The sequence below is a fragment of the Salvelinus fontinalis genome, chromosome 22 (assembly GCF_029448725.1).
Source record: "Salvelinus fontinalis isolate EN_2023a chromosome 22, ASM2944872v1, whole genome shotgun sequence".
NCBI classification, from domain to species: Eukaryota; Metazoa; Chordata; class Actinopteri; order Salmoniformes; family Salmonidae; genus Salvelinus; species Salvelinus fontinalis.
In genome coordinates, this window is record NC_074686.1 from 36952921 (window position 1) to 36978564 (window position 25644).

The following is a 25644-nucleotide window of genomic DNA, read 5'->3' on the forward strand; positions in this document are numbered from 1 at the left end:
GTCTCCGTGACAGCCTGATCTAATGTGTATCAGTCTCCGTGACAGTCTGATCTAATGTGTATCAGTCTCCGTGACAGCCTGATCTAATGTGTATCAGTCTCCGTGACAGTCTTATCTAATGTGTATCAGTCTCCGTGACAGTCTGATCTAATGTGTATCAGTCTCCGTGACAGTCTGATCTAATGTGTATCAGTCTCCGTGACAGTCTGATCTAATGTGTATCAGTCTGATCTAATGTGTATCAGTCTGCATGACAGTCTGATCTAATGTGTATCAGTCTCCGTGACAGTCTGATCTAATGTGTATCAGTCTGCATGACAGTCTGATCTAATGTGTATCAGTCTGATCTAATGTGTATCAGTCTGCATGACAGTCTGATCTAATGTGTATCAGTCTCCGTGACAGTCTGATCTAATGTGTATCAGTCTGCATGACAGTCTGATCTAATGTGTATCAGTCTGATCTAATGTGTATCAGTCTGATCTAATGTGTATCAGTCTGATCTAATGTGTAGCAGTCTGATCTAATGTGTAGCAGTCTGATCTAATGTGTATCAGTCTGATCTAATGTGTATAAGTCTGCATGACAGTCTGATCTAATGTGTGACAGTCTGATCTAATGTGTAGCAGTCTGATCTAATGTGTAGCAGTCTGATCTAATGTGTATCAGTCTGATCTAATGTGTATCAGTCTGCATGACAGTCTGATCTAATGTGTAGCAGCCGGCAGATGAGGCTGTTTCTATATTGAGGCAGTGTAAGCCTTGGCAGGTAGTTGGTTTGTCCATTGGTATATTTCCTGACTGTGGCATACACCTCAAGACAAACAATGACAGGACAAGATTATCTGTTGAGACAAGAAGAAGCAGCAAGTCTGTATAGAGTCAAACATATTTATGAATCCACATTGAGCGCAGAACAGGGCTTGTTTAGAGTCTCTCTACAAGTCCTTCCATGTAACATCCTCCTTCTGTCCTTCACACTAGACACTACCGCTTGGTAACTGGGTCGACTATTTTCACAGGCTATAAAATGCAGCATTCACAATCCAAATGACAAGGTAAATAAAATGCTAAAAAATAAATAACTCAAATATTCAGTGACAGCTACCTAGTCTATATAAATACAACCAAACAATATTAACATCATTAAACAAATGGCATGGGGAAAAGGCCTGACAATGTAACCAAACTTTTCTATCCACAGAACGCGCTATTCCACAGTAGTCCTAATTTATTCATTCTAGGGGGCGAATGAATGAACGCCAGCAGATTTAAAGAAATTCTTACTGTATTGTACTGTTTGATTGGATAATAGTTGATTTGACCTTTAGTTATCAGTGTTAAAAGGTCAAATATAAGTCACAATTCTGGATGCAATGTCTGCTGGGTAATAGATCTCGTCTTCTTTACCGGGTTGGTTCAACTGAGAAGACAGGAGGTAAAAGAGGACAAGTTAAAGCAAAAACATTCATTTGATGATCTATACTCCACTGATAAAATACAGATGTTTCTAACATAATCCATTTCCTATTAAGTAACAGATTACTGCGACAGGTAGTCTAGTGGTTAGAGTGTTGGACTAGTAACCAGCATTTAGCCTAGTGGTTAGAGTGTTGGACTAGTAACCAGCAGGTAGCCTAGTGGTTAGAGTGTTGGACTAGTAACCAGCATTTAGCCTAGTGGTTAGAGTGTTGGACTAGTAACCAGCAGGTAGCCTAGTGGTTAGAGTGTTGGACTAGTAACCAGCATGTAGCCTAGTGGTTAGAGCGTTGGACTAGTAACCAGCAGGTAGCCTAGTGGTTAGAGTGTTGGACTAGTAACCAGCAGGTAGCCTAGTGGTTAGAGCGTTGGGCCAGTAACCAGCAGGTAGTCTAGTGGTTAGAGCGTTAGGGCCAGTAACCAGCAGGTAGTCTAGTGGTTAGAGCGTTAGGGCCAGTAACCAGCAGGTAGTCTAGTGGTTAGAGCGTTAGGGCCAGTAACCAGCAGGTAGCCTAGTGGTTAGAGCGTTAGGGCCAGTAACCAGCAGGTAGCCTAGTGGTTAGAGTGTTAGGCCAGTAACCAGCAGGTAGCCTAGTGGTTAGAGTGTCGGACTAGTAACCAGCAGGTAGCCTAGTGGTTAGAGCGTCGGACTAGTAACCAGCAGGTAGCCTAGTGGTTAGAGCGTTGGACTAGTAACCAGCATTTAGCCTAGTGGTTAGAGTGTTGGGCCAGTAACCAGCAGGTAGCCTAGTGGTTAGAGCGTCGGACTAGTAACCAGCAGGTAGCCTAGTGGTTAGAGCGTTGGACTAGTAACCAGCATTTAGCCTAGTGGTTAGAGTGTTGGGCCAGTAACCAGCAGGTAGTCTAGTGGTTAGAGTGTTGGACTAGTAACCAGCAGGTAGTCTAGTGGTTAGAGCGTTGGGCCAGTAACCAGCAGGTAGCCTAGTGGTTAGAGTGTTGGACTAGTAACCAGCAGGTAGTCTAGTGGTTAGAGCGTTGGGCCAGTAACCAGCAGGTAGCCTAGTGGTTAGAGTGTTGGGCCAGTAACCAGCAGGTAGCCTAGTGGTTAGAGCGTTGGACTAGTAACCAGCAGGTAGTCTAGTGGTTAGAGCGTTGGGCCAGTAACCAGCAGGTAGCCTAGTGGTTAGAGTGTTGGGCCAGTAACCAGCAGGTAGCCTAGTGGTTAGAGTGTTGGACTAGTAACCAGCAGGTAGTCTAGTGGTTAGAGCGTTGGGCCAGTAACCAGCAGGTAGCCTAGTGGTTAGAGTGTTGGGCCAGTAACCAGCAGGTAGCCTAGTGGTTAGAGTGTTGGGCCAGTAACCAGCAGGTAGCCTAGTGGTTAGAGTGTTGGGCCAGTAACCAGCAGGTAGCCTAGTGGTTAGAGTGTTGGGCCAGTAACCAGCAGGTAGCCTAGTGGTTAGAGTGTTGGACTAGTAACCAGCATTTAGCCTAGTGGTTAGAGTGTTGGACTAGTAACCAGCAGGTAGTCTAGTGGTTAGAGTGTTGGACTAGTAACCAGCAGGTAGCCTAGTGGTTAGAGCGTTGGACTAGTAACCAGCATGTAGCCTAGTGGTTAGAGCGTTGGACTAGTAACCAGCAGGTAGCCTAGTGGTTAGAGTGTTGGACTAGTAACCAGCAGGTAGCCTAATGGTTAGAGCGTTGGACTAGTAACCAGCATGTAGCCTAGTGGTTAGAGCGTTGGACTAGTAACCAGCAGGTAGTCTAGTGGTTAGAGCGTTGGACTAGTAACCAGCAGGTAGCCTAGTGGTTAGAGCGTTGGGCCAGTAACCAGCAGGTAGCCTAGTGGTTAGAGTGTTGGGCCAGTAACCAGCAGGTAGTCTAGTGGTTAGAGTGTTAGGCCAGTAACCAGCAGGTAGCCTAGTGGTTAGAGTGTTGGACTAGTAACCAGCAGGTAGCCTAGTGGTTAGAGCGTTGGACTAGCGAGCTGACAAGGTAAAAAATCTGACTTGCCTAGTTAAATAAAGGATAAATAAATAAAATACTCTAGATCATCCACTGATAACCAAGGCTGATTGGAACTAAGCAGCACTTACTGTAAGATGAGATGTCGATCTCGTCAGGCAGCTCGCTGATGTTCACCTCGAACCGGTCCTGGACGTCATTAAGAGTACGGGCATCCGTCTCATCAGACACAAATGTGATGGCCAGGCCTTTGGTGCCAAACCTGCCCGCCCTGGCAACCTGATGAGTAAGACGCACACAAACAACTTAAAAAGGGCTTCATAACCAAGTAACCTAATGATGCTGCTATCGGTAAGACGGACAAACAAGAGGCCTTTAACAAAACGACCTGTATGTGTTTGAGGGGATACAGCTGAGCAAGGCGAGGCTCAGAATTACTCATCTACATCACGAGTAGTAGACAGTCTTTCATAGTCTATGGGACAGTCTACGGGACAGTCTTTTCATAGTCTACGGGACAGTCTTTTCATAGTCTACGGGACAGTCTTTCATAGTCTACGGGACAGTCTAATAGTCTACGGGACAGTCTCATAGTCTACGGGACAGTCTAATAGTCTACGGGACAGTCTTCGGGACAGTCTTTTCATAGTCTACGGGACAGTCTTTTCATAGTCTACGGGACAGTCTAATAGTCTACGGGACAGTCTTTTCATAGTCTACGGGACAGTCTTTAATAGTCTACGGGACAGTCTACGGGACAGTCTTTTCATAGTCTACGGGGCAGTCTTTAATAGTCTACGGGACAGTCTACGGGACAGTCTTTTCATAGTCTACGGGGCAGTTTTTAATAGTCTACGGGACAGTCTACGGGACAGTCTTTTCATAGTCCACGGGGCAGTCTTTAATAGTCTACGGGACAGTCTACGGGACAGTCTTTTCATAGTCTACGGGACAGTCTTTTCATAGTCTACGGGACAGTCTAATAGTCTACGGGACAGTCTAATAGTCTACGGGACAGTCTAATAGTCTACGGGACAGTCTTTTCATAGTCTACGGGGCAGTCTTTCATAGTCTACGGGACAGTCTTTTCATAGTCTACGGGACAGTCTAATAGTCTACGGGACAGTCTAATAGTCTACGGGACAGTCTTTTCATAGTCTACGGGGCAGTCTTTAATAGTCTACGGGACAGTCTACGGGACAGTCTTTTCATAGTCCACGGGGCAGTCTTTAATAGTCTACGGGACAGTCTACGGGACAGTCTTTTCATAGTCTACGGGACAGTCTTTTCATAGTCTACGGGACAGTCTAATAGTCTACGGGACAGTCTAATAGTCTACGGGACAGTCTAATAGTCTACGGGACAGTCTTTTCATAGTCTACGGGGCAGTCTTTCATAGTCTACGGGACAGTCTTTCATAGTCTACGGGACAGTCTTTAATAGTCTACGGGACAGTCTTTTCATAGTCTACGGGACAGTCTTTCATAGTCTACGGGACAGTCTTTAATAGTCTACGGGACAGTCTTTCATAGTCTACGGGACAGTCTAATAGTCTACGGGACAGTCTTTCATAGTCTACGGGACAGTCTTTCATAGTCTACGGGACAGTCTAATAGTCTACAAGACAGTCTTTCATAGTCTACGGGACAGTCTTTCATAGTCTACGGGACAGTCTTTCATAGTCTACGGGACAGTCTTTCATAGTCTACGGGACAGTCTTTCATAGTCTACGGGACAGTCTAATAGTCTACGGGACAGTCTTTCATAGTCTACGGGACAGTCTTTCATAGTCTACGGGACAGTCTAATAGTCTACGGGACAGTCTAATAGTCTACGGGACAGTCTTTCATAGTCTACGGGACAGTCTACGGGAAAGTCTTTTCATAGTCTACGGGACAGTCTTTTCAAAGTCTACGGGACAGTCTTTCATAGTCTACGGGACAGTCTAATAGTCTACGGGACAGTCTTTCATAGTCTACGGGACAGTCTTTCATAGTCTACGGGACAGTCTTTCATAGTCTACGGGACAGTCTTTCATAGTCTACGGGACAGTCTTTCATAGTCTACGGGACAGTCTTTCATAGTCTACGGGACAGTCTTTCATAGTCTACGGGACAGTCTTTCATAGTCTACGGGACAGTCTTTCATAGTCTACGGGACAGTCTAATAGTCTACGGGACAGTCTTTCATAGTCTACGGGACAGTCTAATAGTCTACGGGACAGTCTAATAGTCTACGGGACAGTCTAATAGTCTACGGGACAGTCTAATAGTCTACGGGACAGTCTAATAGTCTACGGGACAGTCTTTCATAGTCTACGGGACAGTCTTTCATAGTCTACGGGACAGTCTTTTCATAGTCTACGGGACAGTCTTTCATAGTCTACGGGACAGTCTTTCATAGTCTACGGGACAGTCTTTCATAGTCTACGGGACAGTCTTTCATAGTCTACGGGACAGTCTAATAGTCTACGGGACAGTCTTTTCATAATCTACGGGACAGTCTTTTCATAATCTACGGGACAGTCTTTTCATAGTCTACGGGACAGTCTTTCATAGTCTACGGGACAGTCTTTTCATAGTCTACGGGACAGTCTTTCATAGTCTACGGGACAGTCTAATAGTCTACGGGACAGTCTAATAGTCTACGGGACAGTCTAATAGTCTACGGGACAGTCTTTCATAGTCTACGGGACAGTCTTTCATAGTCTACGGGACAGTCTAATAGTCTACGGGACAGTCTAATAGTCTACGGGATAGTCTAATAGTCTACGGGACAGTCTAATAGTCTACGGGACAGTCTTTCATAGTCTACGGGACAGTCCTTCATAATCTACGGGACAGTCTTTCATAGTCTACGGGACAGTCTTTTCATAGTCTACGGGACAGTCTTTCATAGTCTACGGGACAGTCTTTCATAGTCTACTCGACAGTCTCATAGTCTACGGGACAGTCTAATAGTCTACGGGACAGTCTAATAGTCTACGGGACAGTCTTTCATAGTCTACGGGACAGTCTCATAGTCTACGGGACAGTCTTTTCATAGTCTACGGGACAGTCTAATAGTCTACGGGACAGTCTTTTCATAGTCTACGGGACAGTCTAATAGTCTACGGGACAGTCTTTCATAGTCTACGGGACAGTCTTTCGTAGTCTACGGGACAGTCTTTCATAGTCTACGGGACAGTCTTTTCATAGTCTACGGGACAGTCTTTCGTAGTCTACGGGACAGTCTTTCGTAGTCTACGGGACAGTCTTTCATAGTCTACGGGACAGTCTTTCATAGTCTACGGGACAGTCTTTCATAGTCTACGGGACAGTCTTTCATAGTCTACGGGACAGTCTTTCATAGTCTACGGGACAGTCTTTCATAGTCTACGGGACAGTCTTTCATAGTCTACGGGACAGTCTCAGTCTACGGGACAGTCTCATAGTCTACGGGACAGTCTCATAGTCTACGGGACAGTCTCATAGTCTACGGGACAGTCTCATAGTCTACGGGACAGTCTCATAGTCTACGGGACAGTCTCATAGTCTACGGGACAGTCTCATAGTCTACGGGACATACCCTGTGCAGGTACGTGTCAGAGTCTTCTGGCATGTCGTAGTTGAAGGCGATGTTGACCCTCTCGATGTCCATCCCTCTGCCAAACAGGTTGGTGGCCACCAGGATACGTCTCTGGAAGTCTTTAAATTGTTGGTAACGAGAGAGACTGGGGAAGGAGATTGGGGAGAAAGAGGGGGTGGAATTAGTTTAGAAAAAGATGGGTAATGACCATGCCAGATCAATCACTTATAGTATTCATGTTCAATATAATACAGAACCACACACCAACTATCTACGTACCGTTCCTCCTGGGGCATCCCGCGGTGGATGGCAATAGCCGGGAAGTTCTGCTCAACCAACAGCTGGGCCAGAGCCACACAGCGCTGCACGGACTTCACAAAGATCACCACCTATAATAACACATAATATCACTACACACACTGGGCCAGAGCCACACAGCGCTGCACGGACTTCACAAAGATCACCACCTATAATAACACATAATATCACTACACACACACACACACACACACATACATACTGGGCCAGAGCCACACAGCGCTGCACGGACTTCACACCAGGTGGAAACACCACAACACACACTACATTTGACTAGTCATTTGCATTTTTATTTTCAAAATTTGACTTGTCTAGTCAGCGTTTTTGCTTTCCCTGAATTTCTTGTACCACGGTGGAACATGACACACAGAACCTGGTTGAACTAAGACGTTGACTACACACACTATTTACATACAAAAACTTGCCCAGCTAGCAATTACTTTCTTCCTGTTTCTACTGCCATGTGCCTCTGTAGAATATTATAATTCCACTACCTGGTTGAACACCTCTGTAGAATATTATAATTAATTCCACTACCTGGTTGAATATTATAATTAATTCCAGTACCTGGTTGAACATCATAATTAATTCCAGTACCTGGTTGAACATCATAATTAATTCCAGTACCTGGTTGAACATCATAATTAATTCCAGTACCTGGTTGAATTCCAGCACGTCGAGGAGATCAAAGAGCTTCCTGTTCTTCTCGTTGTCCTTCAGTTTGACGTAGTACTGCTGCAGCCCGTGGAGAGTCAGCTTGGTCTCATCGTCAACAAAGATTTCCATCGGCTGGGTGGAGCAAGCAAGTGGTGGGACAGGGTTAGGGTGAGGGAAGGAGGGTTGGAGAGGGAGAGTGGAGGGGTGAGGCGTGTGGAGGGAAGGTAGGGGAATGAGGAAGACGCGTGAGGAGAGTTAACGGGGGGGCGTTTTGGTTGGTAGGAGGAAAGGGGGGATGTTTGAGGAGAGTTAACGGGGGGGGGGGTTGGGTTGGTAGGAGGAAAGGGGGGATGTTTGAGGAGAGTTAACGGGGGGGGTTTGGGTTGGTAGGAGGAAAGGGGGGATGTTTGAGGAGAGTTAATGGGGGGGGGGTTGGGTTGGTAGGAGGAAAGGGGGGGATGTTTGAGGAGAGTTAATGGGGGGGGGGGTTGGGTTGGTAGGAGGAAAGGGGGGGATGTTTGAGGAGAGTTAACGGGGGGGGGTTTGGGTTGGTAGGAGGAAAGGGGGGATGTTTGAGGAGAGTTAATGGGGGGGGTTGGGTTGGTAGGAGGAAAGGGGGGGATGTTTGAGGAGAGTTAACGGGGGGGGGGGGGGTGGGTTGGTAGGAGGAAAGGGGGGATGTTTGAGGAGAGTTAACGGGGGGGGGGTTGGGTTGGTAGGAGGAAAGGGGGGATGTTTGAGGAGAGTTAACGGGGGGGGGGGGGGGGGGGTTGGTAGGAGGAAAGGGGGGATGTTTGAGGAGAGTTAACGGGGGGGGGGGGGGTTGACAGAGTATTTGACGTGTTGTGATGGGTTTTGGATGGTTGGGACAGGTTTGTGAGGGACAGGTTTGTGAGGGACAGAGGAGTTGTATGTACATAGTAATACGGTAGATTGATACACGTTCAGAAGAGGGAAGGGAAAGTAAACAGTAAGTGAAAGGTTCCCAGAGAGCAGTGGTTAAAGTGACCAGGAAGAGGTGAATCAGAGAGACATGATGAAATCCAGGGAAATAGAGAGAGAGGGGATGGGGAGTTGGAGGGACACCAAAGGTTTGAAGTTCACATACACACCCCCATACACCCCCAGACAAACAAACAGGCGAGCCACACACACACACACAGGACACCATTTCCCATACCAATGCAACAGACATCGCTCACCCTCACTAGTCACTACTATCCACACAACAACAAAAAAGTCAAATGAAAAGCCATAGTGATCAGATGAAATTGCAAGTTATTGTAAACCGTAACCACAAGTAAAACATTAATGCTGTAATGTCCATTAAAACAAAAAGCCTGGTCCTCCTTGGAATAACTACGGCTGCTCCGCTTGACGTGAGATCGATTCATCTTCACAACACACTCATCTACGCACCACTTTGACTCGGTCTCCCTGGCAACAGCTGTGTCTAACTAAACAATGAGGAAACAGTCTGTCAATTAGATGATCTACACGACCAATCAGGGACATCATTTACTGGGAGGCTGTGCATCACACATGACTAATCATCAATCCGATTACATCAATGACATTTAATATAAATGATCCTCAAGTTTATTATCGCTGTCATCTAACATTCACTTAGTCTGTCCTCTCAATCCCTGTCATCTAACATTCACTCAGTGTGTCCTCTCAATCCCTGTCATCTAACATTCACTCAGTGTGTCATCTCAATCCCTGTCATCTAACATTCACTCAGTGTGTCCTCTCAAACACTGTCATCTAACATTCACTCAGTCTGTCCTCTCAAACACTGTCATCTAACATTCATTCAGTCTGTCCTCTCAATCCCTGTCATCTAACATTCACTCAGTCTGTCCTCTCAATCACTGTCATCTAACATTCACTTAGTCTGTCCTCTCAAACACTGTCATCTAACATTCACTCAGTCTGTCCTCTCAAACACTGTCATCTAACATTCACCCAGTCTGTCCTCTCAAACACTGTCATCTAACATTCACTCAGTCTGTCCTCTCAATCAGTCATCTAACATTCACTCAGTGTGTCCTCTCAATCCTAGTCGCCCTGTTACCAGGCGAAGGGTTTTAGGGACCTGGATTTTCTTCTCTTCTCTATTCATAGTCTATTTTTCATATGACCAAAGGGGCTCTTCTACCCTTAGCTACCTCTTCAAGAATTTCAGAGTTACCTCATCGATTGTAGATTCATGGCAACATGAGACAGCTCTGTGGCCCGTCTAGATTCATGGTAACAAGAGACAGCTCTGTGGCCCGTCTAGATTCATGGTAACAAGAGACAGCTCTGTGTACCGTCTAGATTCATGGTAACAAGAGACAGCTCTGTGTACCGTCTAGATTCATGGCAACAAGAGACAGCTCTGTGTACCGTCTAGATTCATGGTAACAAGAGACAGCTCTGTGGACCGTCTAGATTCATGGTAACAAGAGACAGCTCTGTGTACCGTCTAGATTCACAGTAACACGAGACAGCTCTGTGTACCGTCTAGATTCATGGTAACACGAGACAGCTCTGTGTACCGTCTAGATTCATGGTAACAAGAGACAGCTCAGTGTACCGTCTAGATTCATGGTAACACCAGACAGCTCTGTGTACCGTCTAGATTCATGGTAACACCAGACAGCTCTGTGTACCGTCTAGATTCATGGTAACAAGAGACAGCTCTGTGTACCGTCTAGATTCATGGTAACACCAGACAGCTCTGTGGACCGTCTAGATTCATGGTAACAAGAGACAGCTCTGTGGACCGTCTAGATTCATGGTAACAAGAGACAGCTCTGTGTACCGTCTAGATTCATGGCAACAAGAGACAGCTCTGTGGACCGTCTAGATTCATGGCAACAAGAAACAGCTCTGTGTACCGTCTAGATTCATGGCAACAAGAGACAGCTCTGTGGACCGTCTAGATTCATGGCAACAAGAGACAGCTCTGTGTACCGTCTAAATTCATGGTAACAAGAGACAGCTCTGTGTACCGTCTAGATTCACGGTAACAAGAGACAGCTCTGTGTACCCTCTAGATTCATGGTAACACGAGACAGCTCTGTGGACCGTCTAGATTCATGGTAACAAGAGACAGCTCTGTGTACCGTCTAGATTCATGGTAACACCAGACAGCTCTGTGTACCGTCTAGATTCATGGTAACAAGAGACAGCTCTGTGTACCGTCTAGATTCATGGTAACACGAGACAGCTCTGTGGCCCGTCTAGATTCATGGTAACAAGAGACAGCTCTGTGTACCGTCTAGATTCATGGTAACACGAGACAGCTCTGTGGACCGTCTAGATTCACGGTAACACGAGACAGCTCTGTGTACCGTCTAGATTCATGGCAACAAGAGACAGCTCTGTGTACCGTCTAGATTCATGGCAACATGAGACAGCTCTGTGTACCGTCTAGATTCATGGTAACAAGAGACAGCTCTGTGGACCGTCTAGATTCACGGTAACAAGAGACAGCTCTGTGGACCGTCTAGAAATCCTAGTAACAAGAGACAGCTCTGTGGACAGTCTAGATTCATGGTAACAAGAGACAGCTCTGTGTACCGTCTAGATTCATGGTAACAAGAGACAGCTCTGTGGACCGTCTAGAGATCCTAGTAACAAGAGACAGCTCTGTGTACCGTCTAGATTCATGGTAACAAGAGACAGCTCTGTGGACCGTCTAGATTCATGGTAACACGAGACAGCTCTGTGGACCGTCTAGATTCATGGTAACACGAGACAGCTCTGTGTACCGTCTAGATTCATGGTAACAAGAGACAGCTCTGTGTACCGTCTAGATTCATGGTAACAAGAGACAGCTCTGTGGACCGTCTAGATTCATGGTAACAAGAGACAGCTCTGTGGACCGTCTAGATTCATGGTAACAAGAGACAGCTCTGTGGACCGTCTAGATTCATGGTAACACGAGACAGCTCTGTGTACCGTCTAGATTCATGGTAACAAGAGACAGCTCTGTGTACCGTCTAGATTCATGGTAACAAGAGACAGCTCTGTGGACCGTCTAGAGATCCTAGTAACAAGAGACAGCTCTGTGTACCGTCTAGATTCATGGTAACAAGAGACAGCTCTGTGGACCGTCTAGATTCACGGTAACAAGAGACAGCTCTGTGGACCGTCTAGATTCATGGTAACAAGAGACAGCTCTGTGTACCGTCTAGATTCACGGTAACAAGAGACAGCTCTGTGGCCCGTCTAGATTCATGGTAACAAGAGACAGCTCTGTGTACCGTCTAGATTCATGGCAACAAGAGACAGCTCTGTGTACCGTCTAGATTCATGGTAACAAGAGACAGCTCTGTGTACCGTCTAGATTCATGGTAACAAGAGACAGCTCTGTGGACCGTCTAGATTCATGGTAACAAGAGACAGCTCTGTGTACCGTCTAGATTCATGGTAACAAGAGACAGCTCTGTGTACCGTCTAGATTCACGGCAACAAGAGACAGCTCTGTGTACCGTCTAGATTCACGGTAACACGAGACAGCTCTGTGTACCGTCTAGATTCATGGTAACAAGAGACAGCTCTGTGGACCGTCTAGATTCATGGTAACACCAGACAGCTCTGTGTACCCTCTAGATTCATGGTAACACGAGACAGCTCTGTGGACCGTCTAGATTCATGGTAACAAGAGACAGCTCTGTGTACCGTCTAGATTCATGGTAACACCAGACAGCTCTGTGTACCGTCTAGATTCATGGTAACAAGAGACAGCTCTGTGTACCGTCTAGATTCATGGTAACAAGAGACAGCTCTGTGTACCGTCTAGATTCATGGCAACAAGAGACAGCTCTGTGGACCGTCTAGATTCATGGTAACAAGAGACAGCTCTGTGTACCGTCTAGATTCATGGTAACAAGAGACAGCTCTGTGGACCGTCTAGAGATCCTAGTAACAAGAGACAGCTCTGTGTACCGTCTAGATTCATGGTAACAAGAGACAGCTCTGTGTACCGTCTAGATTCATGGTAACAAGAGACAGCTCTGTGGACCGTCTAGATTCATGGTAACAAGAGACAGCTCTGTGTACCGTCTAGATTCATGGTAACAAGAGACAGCTCTGTGTACCGTCTAGATTCATGGCAACAAGAGACAGCTCTGTGTACCGTCTAGATTCATGGTAACAAGAGACAGCTCTGTGGACCGTCTAGATTCATGGTAACAAGAGACAGCTCTGTGTACCGTCTAGATTCACAGTAACACGAGACAGCTCTGTGTACCGTCTAGATTCATGGTAACACGAGACAGCTCTGTGTACCGTCTAGATTCATGGTAACAAGAGACAGCTCAGTGTACCGTCTAGATTCATGGTAACACCAGACAGCTCTGTGTACCGTCTAGATTCATGGTAACACCAGACAGCTCTGTGTACCGTCTAGATTCATGGTAACAAGAGACAGCTCTGTGTACCGTCTAGATTCATGGTAACACCAGACAGCTCTGTGGACCGTCTAGATTCATGGTAACAAGAGACAGCTCTGTGGACCGTCTAGATTCATGGTAACAAGAGACAGCTCTGTGTACCGTCTAGATTCATGGCAACAAGAGACAGCTCTGTGGACCGTCTAGATTCATGGCAACAAGAAACAGCTCTGTGTACCGTCTAGATTCATGGCAACAAGAGACAGCTCTGTGGACCGTCTAGATTCATGGCAACAAGAGACAGCTCTGTGTACCGTCTAAATTCATGGTAACAAGAGACAGCTCTGTGTACCGTCTAGATTCACGGTAACAAGAGACAGCTCTGTGTACCCTCTAGATTCATGGTAACACGAGACAGCTCTGTGGACCGTCTAGATTCATGGTAACAAGAGACAGCTCTGTGTACCGTCTAGATTCATGGTAACACCAGACAGCTCTGTGTACCGTCTAGATTCATGGTAACAAGAGACAGCTCTGTGTACCGTCTAGATTCATGGTAACACGAGACAGCTCTGTGGACCGTCTAGATTCATGGTAACAAGAGACAGCTCTGTGTACCGTCTAGATTCATGGTAACACCAGACAGCTCTGTGTACCGTCTAGATTCATGGTAACAAGAGACAGCTCTGTGTACCGTCTAGATTCACGGCAACAAGAGACAGCTCTGTGTACCGTCTAGATTCACGGTAACACGAGACAGCTCTGTGTACCGTCTAGATTCATGGTAACAAGAGACAGCTCTGTGGACCGTCTAGATTCATGGTAACACCAGACAGCTCTGTGTACCCTCTAGATTCATGGTAACACGAGACAGCTCTGTGGACCGTCTAGATTCATGGTAACAAGAGACAGCTCTGTGTACCGTCTAGATTCATGGTAACACCAGACAGCTCTGTGTACCGTCTAGATTCATGGTAACAAGAGACAGCTCTGTGTACCGTCTAGATTCATGGTAACAAGAGACAGCTCTGTGTACCGTCTAGATTCATGGCAACAAGAGACAGCTCTGTGGACCGTCTAGATTCATGGTAACAAGAGACAGCTCTGTGTACCGTCTAGATTCATGGTAACAAGAGACAGCTCTGTGGACCGTCTAGAGATCCTAGTAACAAGAGACAGCTCTGTGTACCGTCTAGATTCATGGTAACAAGAGACAGCTCTGTGTACCGTCTAGATTCATGGTAACAAGAGACAGCTCTGTGGACCGTCTAGATTCATGGTAACAAGAGACAGCTCTGTGTACCGTCTAGATTCATGGTAACAAGAGACAGCTCTGTGTACCGTCTAGATTCATGGTAACAAGAGACAGCTCTGTGTACCGTCTAGATTCATGGTAACACGAGACAGCTCTGTGGACCGTCTAGATTCATGGTAACAAGAGACAGCTCTGTGTACCGTCTAGATTCATGGTAACACCAGACAGCTCTGTGTACCGTCTAGATTCATGGTAACAAGAGACAGCTCTGTGTACCGTCTAGATTCATGGTAACAAGAGACAGCTCTGTGTACCGTCTAGATTCATGGCAACAAGAGACAGCTCTGTGGACCGTCTAGATTCATGGTAACAAGAGACAGCTCTGTGTACCGTCTAGATTCATGGTAACAAGAGACAGCTCTGTGGACCGTCTAGAGATCCTAGTAACAAGAGACAGCTCTGTGTACCGTCTAGATTCATGGTAACAAGAGACAGCTCTGTGTACCGTCTAGATTCATGGTAACAAGAGACAGCTCTGTGTACCGTCTAGATTCATGGTAACAAGAGACAGCTCTGTGTACCGTCTAGATTCATGGCAACAAGAGACAGCTCTGTGTACCGTCTAGATTCATGGTAACAAGAGACAGCTCTGTGGACCGTCTAGATTCATGGTAACAAGAGACAGCTCTGTGTACCGTCTAGATTCACAGTAACACGAGACAGCTCTGTGTACCGTCTAGATTCATGGTAACACGAGACAGCTCTGTGTACCGTCTAGATTCATGGTAACAAGAGACAGCTCAGTGTACCGTCTAGATTCATGGTAACACCAGACAGCTCTGTGTACCGTCTAGATTCATGGTAACACCAGACAGCTCTGTGTACCGTCTAGATTCATGGTAACAAGAGACAGCTCTGTGTACCGTCTAGATTCATGGTAACACCAGACAGCTCTGTGGACCGTCTAGATTCATGGTAACAAGAGACAGCTCTGTGTACCGTCTAGATTCATGGTAACAAGAGACAGCTCTGTGTACCGTCTAGATTCATGGCAACAAGAGACAGCTCTGTGGACCGTCTAGATTCATGGCAACAAGAAACAGCTCTGTGTACCGTCTAGATTCATGGCAACAAGAGACAGCTCTGTGGACCGTCTAGATTCATGGCAACAAGAGACAGCTCTGTGTACCGTCTAGATTCATGGTAACAAGAGACAGCTCTGTGTACCGTCTAGATTCACGGTAACAAGAGACAGCTCTGTGTACCGTCTAGATTCACGGTAACAAGAGACAGCTCTGTGTACCGTCTAGATTCATGGTAACAAGAGACAGCTCTGTGTACCGTCTAGATTCATGGTAACAAGAGACAGCTCTGTGGACCGTCTAGATTCATGGCAACAAGAGACAGCTCTGTGTACCGTCTAGATTCATGGTAACAAGAGACAGCTCTGTGTACCGTCTAGATTCATGGTAACACGAGACAGCTCTGTGGACCGTCTAGATTCATGGTAACACCAGACAGCTCTGTGTACCGTCACATTTCCCTCTTTTCTCTCTTCAATCCACATTACTTCCCTACCATTCCTCTCCCTCTCTCCCCTTTCTTCACATCGGGGTGTTCTGTCTTGTCACTCCCCTTTATTATGACTTATTTATTAATAATTATTAATATTAATTATATATTTTTTTTTGGGGGGGGGGGTTATGCTCCTCTGTTACTCTCACTTTGTCCTATTGTTGTCTAATATCTTTTCACTTTTGTTTTGAATGTTCTTAATTGGAAAATGCAAAAATAAAATCTATATTTTTTTAAAGCAGACTGGCTGACAAAGAGGTAATGGGGAAATTTTTGCACGGCTCAGCGGACCGAGGCAATTTCACTGCGCTTTGTTTGTCCTTCCGCTTTGTTGGGAAACTAATGAACTACAGTGACCCAGAGAGCCAGGCAGCGTCCACATAATGAACTACAGTGACCCAGAGAGCCAGGCAGCGTCCACATAATGAACTACAGTGACCCAGAGAGCCAGGCAGCGTCCACATAATGAACTACAATGACCCAGAGAGCCAGGCAGCGTCCACATAATGAACTACAGTGACCCAGAGAGCCAGGCAGCGTCCACATAATGAACTACAGCGACCCAGAGAGCCAGGCAGCGTCCACATAATGAACTACAGTGACCCAGAGAGCCAGGCAGCGTCCACATAATGAATTTCAGTGACCCAGAGAGCCAGGTAGCGTCCACATAATGAATTACAGCGACCCAGAGAGCCAGGCAGCGTCCACATAATGAATTACAGCGACCCAGAGAGCGTCCACATAATGAACTACAGTGACCCAGAGAGCCAGGCAGCGTCCACATAAGGAACTACAGCAACCCAGAGCCAGGCAGCGTCCCCTTCTTTCACTCTCCAGAGCTTGGCTCGTCAGTTTTCCTCCTCATTTCTTTACACGTGTGTTATTTGTTTGACTGAGGTTCTTTGGGATACTTTGTCTTTACATTTAATTAGGCTCTCTCTCTCCTCTGAGATTTGTACCCGTCGTTTGCCAAATGAGCGGTTACAGCTCCAGGGAGATCCCTCTCTCTCTGAACGACAGGGCAGTGAACCAGGGGGTTTTACGAGCAGCTTAGATCAGAGCGTACACACTCATACCAACCTGGGAGAACAGTTTCCTTCATAAATAAAAGGTGTAAAGTTAGTCGAGACAAATTGTTTTTTCTTGCCTAGATTACAAGATTATTTAACTTGCTTTTGACACGAAAGCATAGTTTAACAAATGCTGCATAGGCTGGTCAGCATGGTGACATCAGGCAGGTCAGATTCGTAACGTACCGACTGAAAACTGGACCTATTTCCACCTGGATGACCGTGTTAAACTTCATGAAGAAGAAAGACGGCGTACATTTCAGTTGAACAGCACAAGCTAGTCTATAAAGGAGACGCCATTAACACATGGCATTCTGGTGAAAGGTGAGGCAGTACACTACTAGCGTATGGTGTTAGTGACCAAGCATAGGCCATCCGCATAGAACTAAGGCCTTCCTATGTCAGTGGGCTGTCACTTTCCTTATAGAGGTGGGACTGTTCGGCGTCTAGAAAGACACCGCTGTCTCCAATATCAGACTCAGGGGGCCGTGGGGTAACTCCTCCACCCCCCTTTACCCCCGTTCCCGCCAGGCAAGGCAGAGCAGGGGGATAGGTGGAGGAAGGAGAGGCGTGGTGGAGGAAGGAGAGGCGTGGTGGACGCAGGAGGAGAGGAGGTGTAATTACATCTTGCATGAACTTTCGGCAGACGGGGCGAATCTCTTTGCTCAGGGTGGCGCTGAACATCATGACCTGTTTCTCGTGGGGGGTCAGACGGAATATCTCCTGGACGTCTCGGCGCATGTCTGAGGGAGAAAGGGAGGGGTTTTCTTTTCTTGTTTGTAAATGTTGTTAGATCTCCTAGAATGTAAATACGAGTAGATGATTCATCTATAGTGGTGTACTGTCCAATCTTCAAATGATTCAGACTCACCAAGTTGTTCCAACATTTTGTCACACTCGTCCAGGATGAAGTGTTTGATGTGTCGCAGGTTGAGGGTCTTGTTGCGGATCAGGGCCAGGATTCGCCCCGGCGTCCCCACCACCACATGGGGACACTCCTTCTTCAACACCTCCTCGTCCTTCTTTATAGACAGGCCACCAAAGAACACTGCCACCTGGTGGGAGAGATGGGGAGATTAAAACAGCGGTGGAAGAACTGTGAACTGTGTAGTTATTATCCAGACTGGAGGTTAAGAGGGTCAGGGTGGTAATGGCATTTGTGTACCTTGATAGTCGGCATGTACTTGGAGAATCTCTCATACTCCTTGCTGATCTGAAACGCCAGCTCTCGGGTGTGACACATCACCAGCACGGACACCTAAACAAAGAGAGAAGGGTGGCCAGGGTGGGTAGTTTATTGCATTAGAAAGCTTAGTACTTCACAGATACTGATGAACCAAGACCACAACAACAGCAACGCTAGCTCTATAAACAGTCCAGAAGACAACGAGTGACAGACTGACGGAGAGGAGAAAGGGAGAGAATGAGAGAGAGCGGGAGGGAGGGTGAGAGAGAGAAGAGAAAAAGAGAGGAGAAAGGGAGAGAGAGCGGGAGGGAGGGTGAGAGAGAGAAGAGAAAAAGAGAGGAGAAAGGGAGAGAGAGCGGGAGGGAGGGTGAGAGAGCGAGAGAAAAAGAGAGGAGAAAGGGAGAGAGAGCGGGAGGGAGGGTGAGAGAGAAGAGAAAAAGAGAGGAGAAAGGGAGAGAGAGAGCGGGAGGGAGGGTGAGAGAGAGAGAGAAAAAGAGAGGAGAAAGGGAGAGAGAGCGGGAGGGAGGGTGAGAGAGAGAGAGAGAGAGAGAGATTACTTGTCCAGTGACAGGCTCCAGCTGCTGTAGGGTGGCCAGGACAAACACGGCCGTCTTGCCCATACCAGACTTAGCCTGGCACAGCACATCCATACCCAGGATGGCCTGAGGGATGCACTCATGTTGAACTGAAAGGAAAATATTCATACAAAATTATGAATGAATATTAATGTTAATAAATGGTATAGTAATTACTTCAAAACCAACTAAATCAAAAACACAATGTACCAAATCATGATGCTATTACCTCCTGATTATAGTTTGAAAGTTGATACAGTACTTTGACATGATTAATCGTGGCATTTTGTCTTGAAGATGGGCTATATTCACTAGGAACCAAACAGGCGGAAACAGAAAGGGACCTACCTGAACTACATGACCAATAAGAAACCCTCAGTTTCGTGTGAAGCATTTTCCATTGCAAAACATTTTGCTACAGTGTGCACTAATGAATACGACCCAGATCTGTGATCTCTGTGATGTGGTGTGCTGCCCCTGGTAATAACCTAACTTGTACTACTCACCCTCAGAGGGATGCTCAAAGCCACAGTCCACTATCGCCCTCAGCAGCTCGGGCTTCAACAGGAAGTCTCTAAACCCAGACGAATGGATGGACACATAGGAACCCTTCACACGCTCTTTTTTAATGGACAGAATGTCCCCTCCTGATAGATCTCCCACCACATCCTCCTCCTCATAGTCCAAGAGCTCATTCTCCACATCCTGCTCAGTCATCCTGCCAGGTAGATAGAGAGAGATAGAGAAATAGAGAGAGAAATAGAGGTAGATAGAGAGAGAGAAAGAGAGATAGAGAAATAGAGAGAGAGAAATAGAGATATAGAGAAATAGAGAGAGAGAGAGTAATAGAGATAGAGAAATAGCGATAGAGAAATAGAGAGAGATAGAGAGAGAGATACAAACAGACAGACAGAGACAGAGAAATAGTCATAAGCGGTGTTGTCCCATCAACCTGTCACTACATAACAAGAAGACACTTTCAACCTACAGTGCATTCGGAAAGTATTCAGAACCCTTTTTCCACATTTTGTTGCGTTATTTTGTTACAACCTTATTCTAAAATGTATTTAAATCGTTTTTTCCACCCTCATCAATCTACACACAATACCCCACAATGACAAGGCAAAAACAGGTTTAAGAAATAAAAAATAAACTGAAATATAGTTTCTCCCATTCTTCTCTGCAGATCCTCTCAAGCTCTATCAGGTTGGATGGGGAGCGTTGCTGCACAGCAACATTCAGGTCTCTGCAGAGATGTTAGTTCGGGTTCAAGTCCGGGCTCTGGCTGGGCCACTCAAGGATATTCAGAGACTTGTCCCAAAGCCAGTCCTGCATTGTCTTGTCTGTGTGCTTAGGGTTGTTGTCCTGTTGGAAGGTGAACCTTCGCCCCCAGTCTGAGGTCCTGAGCGCTCTGGAGCAGGTTTCATCAAGGATCTCTCTGTAATTTGCTTCGTTCATCTTTACCTCAATCCTGACTAGTCTCCCAGTCCGTACCTCTAAAAAACATCCCCAGAGCATGATGCTGCATCCACCATGCTTCACCTGAGAGATGGTGCCAGGTTTCCTCCAGACATGACGCTTGGCATTTACGCCAAAGAGTTCAATGTTGGTTTCATCAGACCAGAGAATCTTGTTTCTCATGGTCTGAGAGTCCTTTAGGGGCCTTTTGGCAAACTCCAAGCGGGCCGTCATGTGCCTTTTACCGAGGAGTGGCTTCCGTCTGGCCACTCTAGCATAATGGCCTGATTGGTGGAGTGCTGCAGAGGTGGTTGTCCTTCTGGAAGGTTCTCTCATCTCCACAGAGGAACTCTGGAGCTCTGTCAGAGTGACCATCGGGTTCTTGGTCACCTCCCTGACCAAGGCCCTTCTCCCCTGATTGCTCAGTTTAGCCGGGTGGCCAGCTCTAGGAAGAGTTTCAGTGGTTCTAAACGTCTTCCATTTAAGAATTTGAGGCCACTGTGTTCTTAGGGACCTTCAAATGCTGCAAAAAAAATTGTTGGTACCCTTCCCCAGATCTGTGCCTCGACACAATCCTGTCTCGGAGCTCTACGGACAATTCCTTCGACCTCATGGCTTGGTTTTTGATCTGACATGCACTGTCAACTGTGGGACCTTATATAGACAGGTGTGTGGCTTTCCAAATCATGTCCAATCAATTGAATTTACCACAGGTGGACTGCAATAAAGTTGTAGAAACATCAAGGATAATCAATGGAATTTTATTTAACTAGGCAAGTCAGTTAAAGAACAAATTCTTATTTACAATGACGGCCTACCGGACGACAATTGTGCGCCGCCCTATGGGACTCCCAATCACGGCCGGTTGCGATACAGCCTGGAATCGAACCACGGTCTGTAGTGATGCTTCTAGCACTGAGATTCAGTGCCTTAGACCGCTGCGCTTGAGCTCAATTTCGAGTCTCATAGCAAAGGGTCTGAATATTTACGTAAATACGATATTTAAGTTTTTTTTTTTTGGTTGAAAAAATGTCTAAACTTGTTTCACATTGTCATTATGGGATATTGTGTGTAGATTGATGAGGAAAAATACTATTTTAAAATAAGGCTGTAACGTAACAACACTGATGTGTGCAGAGGGTCCCTGGTTCGCGCCCGGGTCGGGGCGAGGGAACGGACGTAAAGTTAAACTGTTACATTGGTGCCGTGACCCGGATCAATGGTTGCTGCGGAAAAGGAGGAGGTCGAAAGGGGGGTGGATGTAACCAATGTGAAATGGCTAGCTAGTTAGCGGTGGTGCGCGCTAGCAGCCTTTCAATCGGTGACGTCACTTGCTCTGAGACCTTGAAGTAGTGATTCCCCTTGCTCTGCAAGGGCTGCGGCTTTTGTGGAGCGATGGGTAACGATGCTTCGTGGGTGACTGTTGTTGATGTGTGCAGAGGGTCCCTGGTTCGCACGAGGGAACGGACGTAAAGTTAAACTGTTACATTTATACTGTATTGTAGTCATGGCTCATCCCATATAACTATTGTTGTACACACCTTTTATATTCATATACTGTCCATACACACCATTATATATATATATATATATATATATATATATATATATAGTTTTATTTATTTAACTAGGCAAGCCAGTTAACAAATTCCTATTTACAATGAGGGCCTACCCTGGCCAAACGCGGACAACGCTGGGCCAATTGTGCGCCGCCCTATGGGACTCCCAAACACGGCCGGAACCAGGTACTGTAGTGACGCCTCTTGTACTGAGATGCAGTGCCTTAGACCGCTGCGCCACTCGGGAGCCCCTATGTATATATACACATCATATCTATATTCCGGACTCTGATATTTTTTTGTATTATGTGTGTATTTGTTTTTTATTGCTAGCTATTATTACTGCACTGTTGGAGCTAGAAACAAACATTTCGCTGCACCTACAAATCTGTGTAGCTAACGTTACGCGGCCATAACTTTCATTTGATGCTAAACTGTGGTGATGATGCTGATAATGATGAGAGGGTTAGAAAAACAAGATTCATTTCATGCCATCTTCATTTCTATTTATGACAAGATGTGGAATGAAATAAGTAAATGTACTCGTAACTAACGCTATTAATTTGGGCTGTTAGCTTATCACGTGTGTCAACATGAGTAACGTTAGCTAGCTGGGTAGCAAACACGACTCATGAGTTGGCTGGTCTAGCTAGCTTCTTAAGCTTGACAAGCTTTCTAGCTAGCTATTCTACACGATGTGCAACATGGAAAATGTACAGACAATAAATACATATTAAATAAATATTCCTAGTGAGCATTGTTTACCTTATTCGTTGTGAAGAAATGTATCTAGAGCGTTTGCAAATGAGAGCTATCGTTTTTGTAATACGTAATCAACGTGCGACTGTGAGCATGCGTTGAATGTCCAAGAACTGCGACCTGCACATTTGGCTAGGATTTTTTTCACGAAAAATAACAACACTTCGGAAACGTTCTCTAACATCGAGGTTTACTAAGAAGGTGAGATTGGGAACTGCGCTGAAAGTGGTATCGGGATACATTTTTGTTTGACAGCTAGTGATGTGTACACATTTTTTTAAATAAGTACAGTATTAGCTAAACACGTGTTGACGGGCTAGCTAAATAAGTGGCCGGCTAGCAAGCAACGTGACTAACTAACCTAACTGTATCTTATGGCCAACCCCCAAAAGGTTGCTGACATTGTTTACTGAAATACTTTCCCCCCCATAGCCAGTGATGTCGTGTTTCAGTGGAGATCCCAACTTCTGTCCTGAGTGTGGGAACGTACTGCCTCTACCTGGGCTGCAGGACACAGTCTCCTGTCCCCGCTGTGCATTCAGTTTACCTGTCACCGGTGAGGATGGGTTGTTTGTTGTCATCAGTTAAATGTCCCTGTTATAAATAATGTTGTAGCCTACTAACAGACAGAGTCGTTATCCAAAGGGGGCTACAACTAGCCTGAGGACCAGTCTGTTTGTGCTTTCATGCCAATTGCTTGTCACCTCGGGGCCCCCGAGTGGCACAGCGGTCTAAGGCACTACGTTTCAGTGCTTGAGGCGTCACAACAGACCCCGGTTTGATTCCGTGCTGTATCACAACCGGCCGTGATTGGGAGTCCCATAGGGCGGCGCACAATTGGCACAGCATCGTCCGGGTTTGGCCGGTGTAGACCGTCATTGTACATTTTATTTCACCTTTATTTAACCACGTAAGCTAGTTGAGAACAAGTTCTCATTTACAACGGCGACCTGGCCAAGATAAAGCAAAGCAGTGCGACATAAACAACAACACAGAGTGACACATGGAATAAACAAGTGTACAGTTAATAACACAATAGGAGAAAAAGAGTCTGTATACAGTGTGTGCAAATGGAGTGCTGAGGTAAGGCAATAAATAGGCCATAGTAGCGAAGTAATTACAATTTAACAAATTAACACTGGAGTGATAGATGAGCAGATGGTGATGTGCACGTAGAAATACTGGTGCAATTAAGAATTTGTTCTTAACTGACCTGCCTAGTTAAATAAAGGTTAAATAAAAATCATCATGCATGTTTGGCTTGACAATGATGAGCAATGGAGTTGGCAAGAGAATAAACCGATCTGGGACCAGACAGTTTCCTTTATCAATTTGATATTTTCATAAGTATGTGACCCATGATGTAACAATGTTTTTGTGTCGTCGTTTTCAGAATTTTCAGGTCAAGAGATCAGGTCTTCTGTTGTCTTTAATCCTCTCGAAGGGTCCTCTGTTGCTGTGGAGGAGGATGACTCAGAACTCAAGGGGGCTGTGGTAGGAATTCATTGCAATGAAGTTCCTATTTATAAATGATCAATGGTCCCATTTAAAAATAGGGAAATTACATTGAAACATGACGTGACAGGGTAATGGTATACTTTATCAATACTCCATTTAGGGTATGTTCTGTCTGTAACCTCTAGAAATCTACACAACATAACCGTGTTTTTTGGGGGTTTTTTTCACCTTTATTTAACCAGGTAGGCAAGTTGAGAACAAGTTCTCATTTACAATTGCAACCTGGCCAAGATAAAGCAAAACAGTTCGACACATACAACAACACAGAGATACACATGGAGTAAAACAAACATAGAGTCAATAATACAGTAGAAAAATAAGTCTATATACAATGTGAGCAATTGAGGTGAGATAAGGGAGGTGAAGCCACACAAAAAAAAGGCCATGGTGGCAAAGTAAATACATTATAGCAAGTAAAACACTGGAATGGTCAATGTATGTTCTCTCTATAACCTCCTCAAACTCGTGCATTCTAGATTGACAGGCGCTGCTCTCGCTGCAATAAAGAAGGGATGGTTTATCACACCAGACAAATGAGATCTGCAGATGAAGGACAGACGGTCTTCTTCACCTGTATACACTGCAGGTACATCTCACTCAAACACCAATTCAACAAGGCTATTCTGACCTGTTCTCACCACCAGATTCATCAATCTATTCCATTTTTATGTTGTTCTGCACCACAATGTGACAAGCACTTACCCCACAAACTGTATGTAGTCCACCTGCTTACTTATGACTGAATATGTTACTTATTATGATTTAATTTATGCATTCAGATATCAGGAGAAAGAAGACTCCTGAGAAGAGATCGAGATGCTTCCCCGTTCCTCTTGGAACTCAATATTCTTCTCTTCTCCTCTCTTTTGTCTGTAAACAAGAATGTGTTTGATCTATGTAATGCAAACTTGAGATCTTATTGGAGAAAGCACAATTGGTATGCTATTCCTTGCGCTTCATTCCTTGTAATGATGCTTAGGATAGTCGCTCTGGGGTGCTAAGCATTTCAATGGCCTGCCTTTGCTACATCAGTTAGATTGCAGCTGCAGCATTTTGAATGAGGTTTGAATACTGATGTTTGTCTGCAGAGATTTTCAAGTGTGATTAAAATATTTGTCTTTTAGAACATGTTTGGTTGCTTTTCTCCTTTCTACCATTTGTCAACGATGTCAGGTAATGACCGTGAATTTGCCTCAACATACATAATGTTTACAAATGTGTATATTAACAATATAATTTTGTTTGTCTTTATTTAAGTAAAAATACTACATTTACATTTCACTGTGATGTTGAGTGCAGCAAAAGTATTTTCTCCAATCTGAAGGCTCCCCTTGTGGAGGTCTGAATCACGTGGCCAT

At 45.5% G+C, this 25644-nt stretch overlaps 2 protein-coding genes across 2 annotated transcripts; one reads left to right on the forward strand and one right to left on the reverse strand.

Moving 5' to 3' along the window:
- Window positions 1–877: 877 nt before the first annotated feature.
- ddx39b (DEAD (Asp-Glu-Ala-Asp) box polypeptide 39B) lies at window positions 878–22883 on the reverse strand. Its single transcript, XM_055877337.1, has 11 exons — window positions 22775–22883; window positions 19499–19710; window positions 18975–19102; window positions 18397–18489; window positions 18103–18286; window positions 17856–17974; window positions 7945–8076; window positions 7249–7358; window positions 6970–7114; window positions 3534–3681; window positions 878–1423 (listed from the first exon to the last, which is right to left on the reverse strand). Exons 2-11 carry the CDS (start codon window positions 19707–19709, stop codon window positions 1407–1409), a joined length of 1287 nt encoding a protein of 428 aa, XP_055733312.1. The 5' UTR covers window position 19710; window positions 22775–22883; the 3' UTR covers window positions 878–1406.
- Window positions 22848–25412, forward strand: polr1h (RNA polymerase I subunit H). The gene is made up of 5 exons (XM_055877338.1): window positions 22848–22969; window positions 23201–23324; window positions 24162–24262; window positions 24763–24872; window positions 25066–25412. Exons 1-5 carry the CDS (start codon window positions 22871–22873, stop codon window positions 25088–25090), a joined length of 459 nt encoding a protein of 152 aa, XP_055733313.1. The 5' UTR covers window positions 22848–22870; the 3' UTR covers window positions 25091–25412.
- The last annotated feature ends 232 nt before the right edge of the window (window positions 25413–25644 follow it).